Source organism: Gallus gallus, chromosome 4 (assembly GCF_016699485.2).
Source record: "Gallus gallus isolate bGalGal1 chromosome 4, bGalGal1.mat.broiler.GRCg7b, whole genome shotgun sequence".
NCBI lineage: Eukaryota > Metazoa > Chordata > Aves > Galliformes > Phasianidae > Gallus > Gallus gallus.
In genome coordinates, this window is record NC_052535.1 from 5,815,239 (window position 1) to 5,833,881 (window position 18,643).

Here is an 18,643-nt window from a genome sequence, read left to right on the forward strand (position 1 = left end):
TAGCCTGAATTTTTGAAGTAGTTGATGTTCACATTTATGGATGATTTCCAAACCTGATGTTTAGAACCAGTGTACTGGACATTTGATCCTGGAATTAAAAATAAAATACTGTAAAGAAAATCACCCTTAATTAGCTGATACAAAAAATTTAACAACATATCTGGTTTATCGTATAACTTTGTAAAATTGTACATATGTCAAACCTATAGAGAACACTGAAGAAAATAAAAGCTAATTTTTTCTGTCAAATTTGAGTAACCTACTACTTCTAGTTTTTCCAGTCCCTTCTCTTCCTCTGAGAAGGGAGACTGGGAAACTTAAAAACTATTTCTTTTTTTTTTTTTTTTTCCCCCACCAAATGACTTGCTTTTACATTTTCTACAAACTTCAGTTTACATCTAAATCTACAGTACTAATACAAAAGATATTTTCAGCCATTATATTAATGATCTTTACATTTTGAAACATGAACAGATGACTAGAGTTTGTTGGCATTTAAATAATCAAGCAATGGATACAAAAGTCGCCATGACACTATGCAACCACACTGTGTCAGACATAAAGAATCCCCAGTTGCTGTCAATACTAGATTCAAATCCTATGTATCTGTATTCGGATCACTGGCAGGATACTTTCATGCTTTCTTCTGCTTTCTTCCAAGCAGATAGATGAAAGACAAAAACAAACAACACAGAAATGAAGGTTAAAGACTTTTATATTAATCTATCGCAGGGATAGCTATTGCTTCAATCACAACACTTATTATGAATTTCATAACAATGTATCAATAATTATTATTATTGTTGTGAGTTAGTCCAAACTCCTGAGCACTATATTTACCACTCTGGAAATTGACAATTTCCATCAGAATGTTCCGTGTCTCAGATAACAGAGTTTAATTAAACTAGCTTATTAAAATTTCCATTACAAATTATGTTTGAACGTTTCTCTCCTGTCCTGAAATGAACTATGGAATTAGTGTCAGCAGTACTTAAAGTAGAAGGGAATGAAGCTCCATGACATAATACCACCTTATTATTCTGAAGATACACATACAGTGACAGATACCGCTGAAATATCAGGGGTAATATAGTTGATTCTTTCATAAAATTACAGCTTTGTTATTCATTTAATTCAAAGTACATAATGTTAATAACATACAAATAGTCTATTATCTGTACTGTAAATTCTGTTATTTTGGAGAAACATAAGGTAGTTTTAATTGTTTTAACTGTTGTTAACTTACTGTCAGTCAGCTCAGTGCGTATCATGTTAAAGCCAACACTAATGAAAATTAATAAACTAATTGAAGAAGTGCCTATTTAAAAGCTTGAAAGTGAATCTGTTGGAGCCCATAATGAAAAGATGAGGGGAGAACTAATCTGGCATTAAGAATTATGTAAATAATCACATAGCAGTTGATTTTTGCTTCTATGACTTCATAATACATTAGATAAAACATGAGGGAGATTAAAAACATGACACCACTAATTATAAATACTGCATATTACTAATATGAATGTGTGGATTAGTAGATTTGCTTGTAAATTGACCTTATTTCATTGGTGGCATGTGTACTCCTCAACACTAAAATATTAAGTATACAGTAGACCACAAAACAGATCAGAAAATAGTCTGAAAACTGCACCTCCACAGAAGAGCCTGTGTTCATACTTACAGGTACTTCACTGACAAATTACGATCTAATTTGTATTTGACCTTCTGTATTTCTGAGTCGGAACCAAGTGCTGAATCACAGTCAAACTGAGTTTAAAAGGGTGACTGAGCACAGATACACATTGCCTAAGACTGTGGAAATCTCCTTCCTTAAAGATGCTCAGAAGTCACCTGGACATGGTCCCAGGAAGTTTGCTCCAGGTGACCATACTAGAGCAGGGGAGTTGAACCTGATGACCTCCCGAGGTCCATTTCCAACTCAATCACTCTATGATTCTTAGAAATCCAAATCTATACAGAATAACCAATATCTTCTTCAATATTCCAAATTCAAACTGTATCATCATAAATCATCTTTTTCAGCTTGATATACAATGCAACTTCATGTCATTCAAATATCCCAAGTGTACAGAGTTTTATGCACGGGTCTTCATACAAACAGAGCTTTTTACCACTCCAAGCTATACCCATGCTTCAAAACTATCTGTGAAAATGATGTAATCTTATTACTGGACATCCAAGCCATGCGTAGACTACTTGCTGATCTATATACAGTGCTACATACTGCTCACAGTGTTAAACACTTTTTCCAAGGGTAGAACTTTCTACCTCTACTACAAAAATACATTCAACTAGAATATTAGCCTTTATAAAAAGATTTCCAAATAAGTACCATTAAGTGTCAAAATATAATGAAAAAATTTCAAGCATACATTCGGCATACCATCATTTCCAAACTCATGCACATAGTTTCAGAACAAGGCTCTGGATTCTGGAAATATCAAAGTAAGCTAACTATATGTTTTACCTAGCTAGAAGAAAAAGTTTGATACTATACTGTCATAATCTTTAATAAAGGATGTATTATTGCTCTTAGTTTCTAATTTCTAAGCTCATCCATAATAGAGCATCTTCAAATTGAACTGCAGAAACACAAACGGAACTTATTAGCTGAAGACAAATTCAGCTTTAATAACAGTAAGTCATTTATGCTGATAGCTTTATTTTCACCTGCTATCAGTATGTAAACAGATGCTAACAATTTTATCATTCACACTACATACATAATGCATCTGACTACAGAGATGATGACTTCTGGAGCATACACAAATAATTATGGATCACAATTATATATCTAATTTTTTCTTCCTGTAAAAAGCCTTTATTTTCTGGAAGTAGAACAAGTCTGGCAGGAATCTTCATCACAACACACTTATCTATCCAAATTAGAAACCAAAGAAATCAAAACTAAGAGAAACAACACTATTTTATTTGTCTACACAAAATCATGTCCTTTTAGAGAATTTATAGATTCACTAATTCATAAAATATCTATAAACAGCTCAGTTGAGAATTTGTTTCTCACTATAAAGCAAATTACTTCATCATTCATCATTTAACAGAATAGTCTGAGGGGAACAGGGGAAACAGTTGCTCCTCAGTTATACTAGAGGGCTCTGTACATCTCCCTGTCCTCAATTACATTTCATTAGTACACGAAGTCATTAACTACGAGAATTATTTAATACAACTGCATTCAGTGTGCATAGACCATATTTCAGTGTTTGTATTCATGAAAACGAAGTGTGAAGATCATAACCATTTGATATCAGTGCTAGCTGTCATGCCTAAGTGATGTTAATTAAGATGAGGCCTTTCTGATTTGGCCTGAAATAGCTATAAAACTTTCATCTTAATAAATAGTAGAAAACGTCATTGTTTACTTACTCCTCATATCAATTCCTAGCAATCATATCAATTCCTAATTGTTATGAATTCAAACTTCTCAATAATGAAAAGACTATTTGCATTGATTACATACACATCACTTTAATATGCACAAAAGAAAGCTTATGACAACGTAATTTCAACAGGTTTTTGTTTTAAATTATATTCTTGTTAATCAGGGAGCAGTGATCAGTGCTCATTTCTCTAAAGTCCCATAGGAACTCCCTAAGAAAAGCTGATAAATTAGGGTCTGTTTTATAAATATTCAGTCCAAGCAATGAAACTCTGCAGGCTGTTTCTTAAATCGGTTTATATTAGAAAAGACTGCTCTAAGACTTACTAAGCTGATTTAAGAGTATGAGCAAGAAAACTAATTATCTGGTAGCACAAATAAGAGAACTTAGAAGGTAAATAAGAATAAAAGGCATAAATAAAAAGTAGCTTTTACAAAGCCACCGTCTAGCAAAGGGAAGATCTTGGCTGTCTTAAATGGAGAGGAGGAAAAAAAGTGGAAAGACTCCAAAACGAGGGTTAGATATTAAACTAAATTAACCTAAAACAACTTGTTCCTTCCCCATCCCCCACAGAAAAGACGGTTCATGACCAGAGAATTTACCAAGTCTTCAATGTTTTTTTCCATAACTAATAGGAAAAATAATCCCCAAATCTACATTGTTAAATTGAGCTGCCTTCTATTATGAAATTTGAACTATTTAAACTGAAAAAAAAGAAATATCAAAACAGTTTCTAACAAAGTTTTTTTCAGTCTGGGGGTTGTCCCCTCTCCTCCATAACTCCAGCTTGTGCAGAATTCATTAAAATCTGCACTCTCTCATTAAATCTCCTTCAGATACATATATATTTTTTAAACTGGAATTCTGGACTTTAAAACCAAATCCCTATCTACTTTATGCTTTTTCAGTACCTTTTAGAACAGAAAACATGTTGTTTTTAACCTAAATCTCATTTTTAATATTTTGTTTAGAAAAAATATGATGAGATCTACTCTGTAACTTTTTAATATTCAGATCTCTCTCATTTTAGTGGTGGTAAACAATTAAATATAACCACTACTTATGCATTAATTAGAAACCAACACAGAGGATCTAGCAGTCCAGAAAATACCTTGCATCTTCTTTGATAATATTAAAACAAATTCATTGAAAGGAATAAAAACTAGAAAAAAACAAAAGTGAAACAGAGCTATTACAAACAAAACAATGCTGAAAAAGAATTTAACATATTATAATCAAATTAATTAAATATGACTTGAAAATGTCACAAAGCACTGACATATGAAGTTCTATCAAAAACAACAAGAACAAAACTCAGTAATCTATTTCAGCAAAGCTATATGAAGATAGCCACTGCTAGAAACACTCTATTAGCTTTGCAACATACAATGAGATGCCTTAAACAGCAATTACAGCTTTGTGTGCCCTAAATCTTTCAGAGAATCTGAAACTGTCACTTGCTCTTTGATCATGCAGTTTTTCCTTACTCTTCGGAATTTCATTGAGAGGTATGTCTGAGCTGCCAGCTCTATCCTGTTTTAACAAGTTTCCATCAATAAACCTGATGGTTACTTTACCTAAAGTTTTGGGGGCTAAAGTGTGGGGAAGAAAAGTTGCAGTGAGAAAAATTGGTTAACTGACACATTAGAATTATTTTAATACAGCAATGCCAGGAAGCCATTGTCTTCCCTCTTTTCAGAATTTTGGGAGATACAAAAAAAATAAAAACCACACCATACAGTATTTCAAAATTCTAGATGTTCAAAACCAAAGGAATTATTTTAAAATTGCTGGATAGATATCCAATAGAACAGTCACTGCCTTCTCAGGGTTAGAGAAGTGCACAGGACAAAAAGTCATTCCACAAAAAAATGAACTGTTTTTTGTCAGTTTGAACAGACAGATTTATAGCGTGCACTCTCCCTTTAATTTCAGATTAAAAATAAACATACAGGAAATAGAAAATGGATCTCTAATTATTATTTGAGTAGCGCACAATTCTTTATTAAAAAATAAAAATCTATTCCACAGATCTGGACAACTTGCTTTAATAGAGATTCAAGGATGAAAGCACAGCTTCCCTCAGGCAGTTATTCGCAATCAAGGCAATTCTAGATTTTCCACATATTTAAATGGATTTTTGTTTACAAATTTATTCTTTTTTAAAGTCTGTGTAGATTGTTGTCAAAAATCACTTTATCTCTAGTTAGTCAAAATACATTCCAAAAATGCATGTCAACCTTCGCCCTTTTCTGGTGTTGAATTCTCTCTCGATTCTACGAAGCACGCTTCTAGATGTAGTCTTTAAAGTGCAGAACAGAATAGAGCTCCCTCATGTGGTACATCTGTCTAATCTCAGGGATTAAACAGCCAACCAAAAGCATTGTGAATAATTAAATACCTGGACTTTATCTGAAACAGATGACCTAGAAAACTTCATAACATAGAATCAACAGAATAAAAGTCAGTAAATAAAAATCAGAAAAGTATGCCATTTGAAGTTCTTGTTTGTCACACAGCTGCCCATTGCTTTTCATTACATCCCCCTGTGTGTAATTGTTGTCCAATATCTTCCTATATTAAGCCCATAAAGGTCTTTACAAATTGTTTGTATACTTCTGCTCACGTTTATAGTCTAGTCTGATACGGAAAAAAAAAATCTATGTAATCATTTGTAACCTTACATCAAGGCTTCTTCTTTCTTGAAAAGAAATGATGATTCGAAAGCACAAGTGTACTACGATAAAGAAAATTGATAATTTGTTTTGTGTAGAACTCTTTTCATATACGCAGAATGAGTGACAACAACTTGAAAAACTTTATAAAAAACTGTATCATCTAAGATAAACCAACCCCCCTTTTTTTTTTTTTTTTGCCAGATACCTATGTACAGCATCCCAAAGGGGGGGGGGGGGGGAAAAAAAAAAAAAAAAAGGAAATGTACTTAATTTCAGCATATCTTAGGTAAAAGTCACTTTCTTTGTTTCAGAAAGCATACAAAGAAAGCCACCCATGTTTATTCCAGGAGGTTTAACACCTTAACATGCCTTGTTAGAGCTGACAGAGGGGTAATACAACAACGGAGATGGATCTAGATTTGCAACAGATAGTGTATTCACTCTGTTTCAGGGTAAACTCACTACTCACTATGCCCCACAGGAAGCCTTTATAAACCCATACCTGCTCTTTACAAAAAAGGTTTTCTCTATTGAATTGTCTGTTACTTCAACCAGTATTTCACACATACTACTTTGTGTATCATTTAACCATAGGAGATAAAGCAGAGAACACAAAATGTAAACTAAAGCTATGTTTAAACCTCCTCCTTTCTTTGACAGAAGTGGGTCTGCATCATGGTTGCCCCTGAAACAACATGGGGAAAAAAAAAAAAAAAAAAAAGATACAGAAATAATCCCAGAAACTGTGAATGCTGATGAGTCTCTGTATTGAGGAAATACTCTTTCTACCAACTAAAACAACTGCAGAGTATTTAAGCTCAACTATACCTAACAGTAGTTCTTTTGTCCCCTACCTCCATACTAGCTTAATAGTAGCAACACTGCAAACATAACTAAACCTAGCACAAGTTACTTTTAATCTTTTGAACCTGGCAGGGTCAGTTCTTCAATAGCATTCAAAATGCTGAGATGCTATGTGCTTGAATATTTAGCAATGAAAAGGAAACACCATTTATTCACTGATGTTCTGAATTTTCTAAGAAAGCTGCCAATTTGGAAAAGAAAAAGTAGATTATATGTGTGTATTAATTCTTCCCATCCTCTATCACAGTGCTTTAAGTGGGATTTTCTGCCTGTACTGATCAAATACGTCAGAACTTCAGATGTACTTTTAAGAATTACAAGCAGGATCAGTTTAATCAAGTTTATCTTGGTTGCTTTAGCTCACCCATTTATATATGATGTGTTTAAGAGAGAAAAGGGTTTTAAATATAACCTCTCATAAAATGATATATTGTTGATTCCCTTTTCAATAATTGGTTCCAGTGATTCTTACATATATATATATATATATATATATATATATGGGAAACACAGCATGAGTGCTTTTTTGGGCACAGTTTCAAGTACATAATTACTTCATAGGTGAAAATATAAAATAGATCATATGGCCTCAATTGATCCTCTTATGAGTTAAAACCTTGAAAGAATTCACTGAAGCTTAAAGTAATCCATTTTTCCCCAAAAGAATTTTAAGGTTTCACTCTTTATAGCCATTTCTCAATGACAAACAAGATCAGTAACATGTATTTTGTTATTGGTCTTGTTTTCTCTATATTAGACAGAGAACTTCATTATTATTTTTTTGAAATAAGTAAAATATTCCTTCGTTAAGCATTTAAATAAGTATTAACTTTTCCCGAGGTAAGTCTTGGAGATAAGATCCAACGTTTTGATTTCTTAAGCTAGAACAACTCAGTCCTGTTTCATTCCCCTCCAGTGTATGTACTCTTAAGTTGTTTTAAGTGTTAAGTCTCAAGACACACGTTTCCTTGGAATTCATTTTCTAACTGGAAGAAATCTTTCTAATCCTTTGTTATTCACTGTAGAACTTAATACTGCAGAACACTCAAGCTTCTTCATCACTTATATGTTTTTTCTTGCTTGTGGGAGAATGAGAGAAGGAGGATGGATAAAAACTAGGCTGAAAAGTTGGTCTGGGAGAAAAAAATGAAAAAAATCCTAATGATGCATTAACTTCAGTACCGGAACTTTTCTGTCTCTCAGTGCTATGTAGAAAAAGTATTTTATCTGGATGTATAACCAAGATTTTCCTGAAACACATCTTTTACTCTAGAACTGTACTTCCTAATGACAGTATTTTCAAACATCACTTTTTTTTTAGATAGTAAGAACGTCCAACTTGCATCCCCCTGGCACAACTTGAGGCCATTATCTCTAGTCCTACTGCTAGTTACATGGGAGAAGAGGTCAATCCCCAGCTCACTACAACCTCCCTTCAGGTAGATGTAGAGAGTGATAAATTAACCCGTCTGCCTCCTCTTTTCCAGATTAAACAAACCCAGCTCCCTCAGCTTCTCCTCATTAGGTTTGTGCACCCGTCAGCACTGTTGCCCTTCTCTTAACATACTCAAGGGGCTTGATGTCTTTCTTCTTGTGAGGGGCCCAACACTGAATACAGTACTTGAGGTACAGCTTCTCCAGAGCTGAGTACAGAGGGATAATCACTTTCCTGCTCCTGCTGGCAACACTGTTTGATGCAGAAATGAAGGTGACAGTGCATTTCAAACTGTCTCAAAAACAAAACAAGCTTTCCTAAAAATGACATCTCAGAACACTTGAAGTGAATTATTTTTCCATAACAAGCTAGAAGGAACTCCCAAGTGTTAACAGATGACAAGAGTGTTAATGCCATTAACATTCTTTCAGCACTCTTAGTCAGTGTGCAAATGATGTCTTACTGCTCAGTTTCTCAAAAAGAAAAGTTTCACAGACAATTCCAGATGCTGGAATTCTGATTCAATGTATTTGTTTCTTCCCTAGTGGCCTATTATGAGAGATTCTGTAATACAGTGCTTCCTACAAGAGTATTATCAGTTAAAGCTTAGTGTACATGAAATATTTTCTAACATTCATGGTGCATAAAAGGCCCACACACATTCAAAATACACTGTTCCCCAGATGATTTCATTACCATTGAAGTACATCAAGTAACCAACCAATAAATCTCATATCCAGCAGCATAGGAATAGTCATCATTACATAGAACAAGGAGTACAAATTCAAGTTGAATGAGAATCCTTTCAAGAGAGTTTTTCTTTTAACTTAAAGGACTGTCTAAAGATTAATTTTGGAGAATCAAAATTTGTTGACAAATCAATGCTGTTCTAATTAATAAGTTAAACCCTACTTTGAGCTTGTTATTAACAGCAGCAATATTGGATCATTTAGGGCTTCCTAAAGTTTTTAATTTCTTAATGAATTAATTGTTTTTCATTCTTCACATGAATACACCAAGTAAAAAAAACAAGTAGTTATATTTATTATTCTGGTAGACAAAAGACTGTAACAATACTAGGCATGTTAATATATATTTTACTACACTAAATGATGTAACTGATAAAACAGAGTTAAATAATTATTGAAATGTCAGTTAAGGAGATACGTTATACTTAAAAAACATGAAATTCTTTAAAAATTATATAATGGTCCAAAACTGAGATTTCTGGTTCTTTCAATTCAAGCAGCTACTGCAAAAAAATCACTCTCAAGGACAACAAAGACCATGTTCTAACATCCTGATAAAGAAAACAATTCATATAGTAACTGCTACTATAGATACAGTATATTGTAACACCAGTAAAAAGTTCAGAGTTTAGGATTTATTCTAAATTTTAGGCACAAACACTAAAACAAAAGCAAGGGGTGAAAGCCAAATTTTTTTTTTATAGTTTATAATTTCTCCTAAACTGTTGAATCAGATTTCTCAGTACTGCATGAAGCTGGTTTAATTATAAAGAAATCCCTTACAAGTGTTTGTTCTTCAAGTAAAGTATAATTCTAGACATGAATAGGATAATGGAAAAGTTTTCCGAAGGCAATTATTACAACAAAGATTATGAATGATATTTTCTATTGCGATTATTACTCCAATAGGATACCAAGAAATACTTCATACTTGCTGAAGAAAATCTCATTCATAACTGTGGGTAAAAAGTCTTCCTTATTGGCAGGAAAAGAGAAGAGAAATTATGCCTTTAATCATGGCATATTCCTGCATTCTAGGACCCTGCTGAGAGATGATTTATGTTCCAACACGTTGTGATTTTTCTGAGACACTCAAAGCAGTTAAAGTGATGTTCAAGCCTGACATCCTCAACTTCCTAATCTCAGTATGTGCTATCAAAAGCAATTCTTCAACAAGCTGACAGAAACAGGAAAAACACATATTGATGACTAAAAGGTCACTTCTTTTTCCTCCTAATTCCTCTTAACTTCCTAATTTATCCCCTGTACTAAAAAAAAAAAAATTAATGAGAGGGAAGAAACTTTTAAAATATTAGCTAAGTAGGAGCAAATTTGATCATCTGACAGAAATGGAGATGACTTTCTGAAAAAGAAAAATTTGTCAGGTCATCTATTAATTATGAAAACATAAATCCTTGGGAAGAATCAGTTCATTTCTTAGTCTTATCTACTTTGTCAGGCCACCAAATTCATTGGTATGATAAAAGCTGTCAGACATCTAATGCCTACTATAATTACCAGGAGCTGGTAATCTAGTTCTGACATCAACATATGCACAGTGAAGCAAAGCTGCCTTCGTAACAGACTTTCAACAATTAATTTTCAAATATTTTTAGGATCCACATATTCACTTCAATTTTTAAAAGCATATCTTATATCTTTATGTAGTTTAAACTATCTTGCACTGTCAGACAATTTCTTTATGAAATTCAGGTGATGAAGAACAGGAAGTGCCTCTTTTTTCCACTCAAGTTACTTAAACCAAGCAAATAATTTTTTTAAGTATGGTTAACATACAAGCAGCAGAATGACAAATGACAAAGCACTTGCTTAACACAAGAGAAAATACACATAAAACCTCTAATAAAGACGTGCCCTGCAAAAAATTAGTTTCCAAACACAGAGATGTTAGGCCATAGAATTATGGAATGGCCTGGATTGAAAAGAATGATCATCTAGTTTCAACCCCCCTGCTATGTGCAGGGTCACCAACCAGCAGACCAGGCTGCCCAGAGCCACATCCAGCCTGGCCTTGAATGCCTCCAGGGATGGGGCAACCACAACCTCCTTGGGCAACCTGTTCCAGTGTGTCACCACCCTCTGTGTGAAAAACTTCCTCCTAATACCTAACCTAAACCTCCCCGTCTCAGTTTAAAACCATTCCCCCTCGTCCTATCACTATCAACCCATATAAACAGTTGTACCCCCACCTGTTTATATGCTTCCTACAAGTACTGGAAGTCACACCGCTTCATTACATACACCTCCTAAGTGTGATGAATAGATACCATTAGATCTAGATAGCCATCTCTATTTTTGTTTTAATAGACATACAGATAAATCAAATTAAGACTTGTTTCAATGAAATAAGAAAGCCACATGAATCACCTAAATTTCCATAAAAGCACAAGATGCCTGTCTTTGCCACATAACATACTCTAAATCCTTTCACAAATACAGAAATGTACATTATACAAAATAACTGTAAACTTAATTCAAGAAAAAAATAGACTTTTGCTTAGTCTCTCACAAAGTTTAGAGAGCTCCTTACATTGACAGTATACATTACTTTATAGACTTCTGAGCAAATGAAAAGATGTGAAAATTTTGGACTGAAAGAAGGCAAAACACATGTTTTGGTGCTCTCCCCTAGATTTTACTTACCAATACTAAGGAACCTACAAAAACCAAACCACATTTTATTTATATTCAAAAACATGTAAATACTTTTCTTCTAAATTAATCAGACAAAAACAAACAATAAAATTGACAAAACTCATACTCTTCCCTTCAAAAAAAATCAACACATCCGGATTAAAAATAAATACTGCTCTCAAGTCTGGTAACTGACTGAAATGACTTCAATACCATTAAATACTGATCTTTAATAGAAAAATTTAGAACTATCTTTATGACATTATACTATAGTTTCCATTAAGGAGTTATTTTTTCTCCCTTGGAATGCTTTCTGTTATACACTGAGAAAGAACAAATTATGAGATTCAGTTTCCTTAGTGGCTTTTTGTTTTCTTATATTGAGTCTATTCTGACATTTTTCTCTCCTCTAGAATAAAAGCACAGAAGAATTAAAACTTACTTTTAAATGTTGTAAATACTTTACCAGGTAAGTAGAACTCTAAAATCAGGAATAAAGACATGCAAAAAGGATATGCTCATCTTCTCTACAAACTTATCATGCTCATCTTCTGTTTTAGGGAAATTCTTAATGTCACTTTCTAAGCGTTGGATCTGTTTGTTCATCGAGTCAAGGTTGCTCTTAAGAGTTTTGTCTGAAACTAAGAAAAACAGTTAATAAGTAAAAAGATTCCAGATTATGGTTAGAAAGAAAGAATATCAGAAGGGGAAATAACAACTGTATAAATAGTCTTAAGAAGAATTAGTCCACTAAGCAGACACAATTGTTTCTGAAATACTGCTTATAAAAAACTCTACTGTTCATAAAAATAAGTGAAAATATCTACTGTAGTATACCAAGTCATTGTACTTCATGTGGAACCATCACCACTTATTTCTACAATTAATTCAACTGATTAAATTGTACACAAATTTAGTGGTAAAAAAAATAATCTAATATTTCATTCTTTTAAATCTAATTCAAAGATTAGAAAGTTGCTAAGGTTCAAAGAGATTTTACCTTATTAATGCATGTACTTGCTTAAATGAATATCTTATTAATGCACGTACTTGGTTACAGAAATGATTTAAGAAACAGACGTTAAAAAGATCAAATATTTTTCTTTCACTGAAATTAAACTGATTTCTATAAACCAGTCTGTGAAACCCTCTGTTAACACCAAAGGTAGGTTTTAATGATTAAAGCCACTGACAATTCAGAAAAAAAAAAAAAAAAAAAAAAAAAAAACCCACACCTCATAGTATAGCACCAAAAGCTAAATAAAGGCTACACCAGAAAAACAGTGCTTTGTAAAACACTATTCTACCATAAACCACTATTTGTATGCTTTGTATTAAACAGTAATTGATAAATCATTATGAGAGAAATCTCCACGGAAAGTCAGAACAATTTTGAAGGTGAAACAATACAATACCAGAAATTCAAGAATATTCCAGAACTACACATGAGAAGTCTCTGCTGAGGAGACCTTGTTCAAATCTTAACATTAAAGCAAAATGAACTCGTAATAGGAAAAATTACGAAAATAAAAAAGGGTAAGAAAAAGAATCACCACCACTGCAACCCTTTCTCTCCTGATAGTTTTATCAGTTGAAAATCAACTGATTTAGCATATTAAAAATAATGTTCCTGTAGAAAACAGGAATTTCACAACAATGTCCCAATTTCACAAACATAATCAGAGCTGACCACTGAAGATAGTATGCCCCAGTGCAAAGTGAGAGGAGGAGAAAAACTGCTAACACAATCTGGGTTTAATCACCACTGCAGCTACTAAGGAAACTCACTAGACAAAGCACTGAACAATCTGATCTAACAGATTTCCTTATGAGCTCTCAACTTCTGACAGGAGTTTGGTCTTTCCAATTTAGTCAAGTGCAAGCCATCCTTACCGCTTTTTTTCTTTTGTGTGTGTGTGTGTGTGTGTGTGTGTGTGTGTGTGTGTGTGTGTGCGTGCGCGTTGAGAAGTGTGCAAATTCAAGAACAGATGAAGAGAAAAATAAATAGGTACTGTTTTGTAGCTTTCACACCACTACTTCTCACTAACGGCTAGTATTAATTATTTGAGAAGCCACTTAAACTAATTAAAGGTTGAAGACCATTTTAACTACAGAAATTCTTTAATGCTTTAATTTCTTTAATAGGTAACAGTCCATGAGAGTAATCTAGTCTATTCTCTAATTTTGCCCCAATAATTACTTTGAGAAGTAGAACCTGCCATACTACACAGTTTTGTATAAACAAGAATTAAAACTCTAGCTTTAAAATGTAGCTTCAAAGTCTAAACTACCATGACTTTGCATAACCCTTACATATTATAAGATAACTGCCAAATAAATCCTGAAAACCCTATAGGAAAATGTAGCCTATGTTCGAGCAGAGTGAAAGCCAATCCCAAATACCACTGAATATCTAACAGAATCTTTTCCAGAAATCGCACCTTGGAACTACTACACAAAATCAATCTGTGAAATTTTTTGCTTCTCCATCTTCTTCACTGACATCTCGTCAATGAAGATGAATACTTCTGTTGAAAAGCTTTTAATTAGATGATGCCTAGGCTACCATCAATATGGTCATGCTATGTGCAAATACAGGAGCTTCTCTAATGGAAAATGAGTCCTCCAGTACCTACATCCAGAAAAATACATTGAGAGATTTTCTGACATTTCATTATTGCAGTTTATGTGAATGAAAAGAATGACAGAAGTCACTATGCAGCGTAAGGCTGACTTTTGATTGTGATGCAAAGCGCCAGCTTTCAGATTCTATTATGGAGAAAACAGTCACAGATGCAGGCATTAAATTTATCATGCCAGAAGGCATTGTCTGTTTCATATCCACTAACATGCCAGATTGGGCAAAATCTGTTTCAGCAATTTAAACTGTGCAAGGTAGAAAATACTGCAGATTTCTTCATAAAGACTGTTTCTTCTACTGCAACAAACTATAAAACTTCCACTTGACAGAAAAATGACTAGTACTTATGAGTATGTTTCAAATTGCTATATTTTAAAACAACAATGACACAGAATGTTGAAAAACGTTTTTCTCACTCTAAATTTATGACAGGATCTCACTGAAATACCTCTTAGACTTCCAAAAATTGTATTTTCATGCAGTATTTGTAATAGTATACTATGTAAAGTATATAAATATTTGCAATCCACAGTGCTTCTGATTGCTGATGTCCTTCCTAGTGACATCTCAATTAGCAGAAGCATGTTAGCAAATTAAAGAAAGCTATTTTGTATATCTACATGAAGAAGAAATCTGTGCTCCTGATATTAGTACTACACAGACATAACTCACTTCCCCCAAGGCCTCTTCCACTTGATTTTCCCCAGAATTCTCTGGCTTGCTTTTTGTTTTCCTTGCTTGTTTAAATAAATACTTTATTTTTTTTCCACATGGTATACTTTGGTTTCAAACAACAAATTTTGTCTGCCATGTACTGGAAGAGCAAACAACTTCTGAAAGGGACTTTACTATCTGTACTGAACTCACTGTTAAGTTCTGCCCTTCACTTGGAGCATAGCTATTTTCAAGAGTTCTACATAACTGCTGAGCTAACCCCCAAAAAGATGATATATCAACACACTTTTTTTTTTTCCTCTATCTGAATGATCAAGATTTTTTTCAACATCAAACACCACAAATTTATATATGCATGTATATGTATATGCAGGAAAAAAAAGCATGGAAACAAAATTTACAAATTAACTGTAAAAAAGTATGACAAAGAATGGCAGTGGTGGCTTAAATGCAGTTGGTATTTGAACTTGGGCTTGACACAACAAATCATAATGGCTTGAATTGGAAGAGAGCCATCCAGTTCCTACCCCCTGCTGCTGGCTGGTTGCCACTCACCACATCAGACCACCAGGGCCCCATGCAACCTGGCCTTGACCACCTTCCAAAGGAATGTTTGACGTGTAACATTTCAAAAATAATCAAAACTCTACAATCAGTTTCTACCAAACTAAACTCAAACCTTAATTACAATTTAGACTACACAACAACTGTTCAAAGTTTATGACAGATATAATTTATAATTTAAGTAATTTTAATCTTATCATAGCTAGGCAACCAGTGTGCTTAGAAGCTCAGCACATTATACATAAAAGCTACGCTGTAAATGAAGTTTCCTAACATGTTCACTGGACAATACTGCTGACTGACCAAGAATGTAAGTAGCATTGCTGACTTGGTAGTATAATTGAAGTGTACTTTTCACATGCAATCTGTGAACATTTAAAAGCATATTTATTTTTCTCTATTGAAATAAAAAGTGTTAAAATGAGAAACATATTGTGCTTATACACACATACACAGGTGTTTACTCTCAAGCAACCACACACTAAAGACCTAACATAGTAAACTAATCATCATGGTTACTCTGCTTAAACAATTTCTGATATGTGATTTCGTAATCTCTTCACTATGTTGTATTATTCCCACAATCTATTTCAAAAGAAGAGAAGTTACTTTATTACAGATTTTTCCCCCTCATATTTTCTTAATAAACATCAGAACAGGAAAAAATCCATGTGGATTATCAATGCTTACACGTTACATAATCCTGCAATCTAAAATGAAATGTTCCAAGTATTTCATGTCAAACAACTATTACCTCTAGGTGCTTCATCTACTTGCTTACCTTTACTTGCACTCTCAACGTGCTGCAGGTCATCTGTGAATTTTAAGATATCTCGATAATTCTCCTCACACACTTCTGCCAGAAAATGCAGTAAGGTTGTCTTCTGATCTGTTGATTTAGTATCTATAATCTAAGAAGTGAACACAGGAGGAAATAATGGGGAAAAAATTACTATTTTTTTAATGTTTTTGATATCTGCCAGATTCATTTTATTTAAATTCATTAGCAAAAAGTTAAGTAAATCAGTGGTCTGCACATTTTGAACAGCAAACTTCTGCACTTCTTTGTTGTAGGACTACAAAAGGAATCTAACCCCATGCTGCATGGTTTTTGCTCTTGGTACAATTTCTTAAGCCCAAAGACAGTATGTGAATTTGAGATTTTAGCAATGGCAGTTCAGAATGCTGTAATAAAAGAATAAAAAGCCCTGAACAGAGATTAAATAGAATAGAGTTTAGTTCATTCCTTCAATGCCCTCACTGCCAGATTTCTAAAGCAATGGCTCTGACATGCTGAATGGTTGGATACCGAGCTAAGGCATTTGCTCTTTTACCAGTCATGTTAAAGGAGCTTCTTGTAAATCCACAATTTTCACTGAAGCAAAAAATGTAGAGAACACCACTTGATCATAATCTATGAATTCAAACTTGCCCGGAACTCCCAACCAGTTTAAAATGCACCCTACTGGAATACCAAATGACAACAGTCAAGCAAAGGTAATCCTAACTGCCAGTAAATTGAATTCAGTAAGTTGACTTTTATTTAGGAAAAGTTGCATGAGAATTGTGTACATTATGGAGGTAACTGCCTGTTTTCACTCTCCTCTCAAGCAGACAGACAATTTCTAGCGGTCTCAGATAAACAAGCGCTCTTGATGGTGATATGATTCTGCTCTCCATTATCCTAAGGGCATTACCTGCTAGAATCAACCTAGGATTGTGAAAGTGAATTTAAGCCCAAGTTTACCTTATCCATTTTTATGTAGATATAAAGAATGAATGTATGAACTGATTGAAGAATCAGTGGAAGCAGATTATCTGTTATTTAAAGTTAATAAAGACAGTAGGTGCATGGAAGAGTGAGCAAAGCATACTTCACTTCTTACAGAGAAGTACTATTACAAATGTATTTGTAAAGACCTTTAAGCCAAACATTATTAACTCATCTACCACAGTTCTTATACAAAAACAAGCTACAACATACACAACAGATGAAATCAAGGATTTATTTAAGAAGTATACATAAATGTGTATAAAATCTCTTATTTGTTTTCTCATTCTGTAAATCACTAGAAGTTCTAATTCTATAATCCTCATGACAGGCCTGCCATTGATGTTCAATTTAATACAGGCCTTTCAGCTTTAAGGATTACCCTGTTAAGAATAAATGAGTACAGCCCAAAAACAGGCTTTTAAAAATATAAGGTATTTAGGCAATTAAGAATGCAATTTAAATCATACTGAATCAGTGATTAAGGATTAAACAATGCTCAGTAACGGTATGTAGTTAAAAGGTTTTAATACGTTACGTATATGAAGGGTTTTCCAACTTTAAAAAAAAAGATAGATTTAGCGTCTCAACATCTGTATGGTAGAAAGAAATTGCATTTCAATTTTTCTGTGAACAAGAACTATGGGATTTGCATTCTGTCATCTTTGTGACGACATTAAGTGGATGAAACATTTTTTCCCCTAGAAGGACAAAACTGTTTTACCTGCAGATTACAAAATAAACATGTATTGTCACCAACGATAACATTTGAGAATTAATATTAGCATTTACTAAGTTGTTTAAAACATTAATAGTAAACAATCATTCAGTTCTTCAGCAGTGCCAATACATATTGCCTTTGTAAAATATTAGCAATGCATGTCACTGACTGGAGGTATTCCAATTTTGTTTTTAAAGGAGACACTAACATAGATATTAAAATTTTAAAAACTAGATTTTGATTCTACGGCCATTATGAGAGAGAGAACGAGGAACTGACGCATTTGGTTAAAGAAGTTAGTAGATCAATGTAGGTTTTAAGGAGTAACTTCCTGCTGGATGTCAAAGCATGAATCTGAGTACTCAGTACTATGTGATTCATTGTTTGAGAAGGGATTAAGAACAGCAATATACTGAACTTCATGTTGGCAAGCACAGCCACTCAAATCACATAACAGTGTTTCTAGGTCTG

General features: G+C 33.5%; 1 protein-coding gene across 9 annotated transcripts in view; it reads right to left on the reverse strand.

Moving 5' to 3' along the window:
- DIAPH2 (diaphanous related formin 2) overlaps positions 1 to 18,643 on the reverse strand; it is a 159,865-nt gene that overhangs the window by 62,979 nt on the left and 78,243 nt on the right. For all 9 annotated transcript variants that reach the window (XM_040698666.2, XM_015278161.4, XM_015278159.4 and 6 more), the window contains 2 exons: positions 16,462 to 16,591; positions 12,317 to 12,441 (listed from right to left, as the gene is read on the reverse strand). In XM_040698666.2, coding sequence (XP_040554600.1) covers positions 12,317 to 12,441; positions 16,462 to 16,591 — 255 coding nt within the window. The remainder of the gene's footprint in view (positions 1 to 12,316; positions 12,442 to 16,461; positions 16,592 to 18,643) is intronic.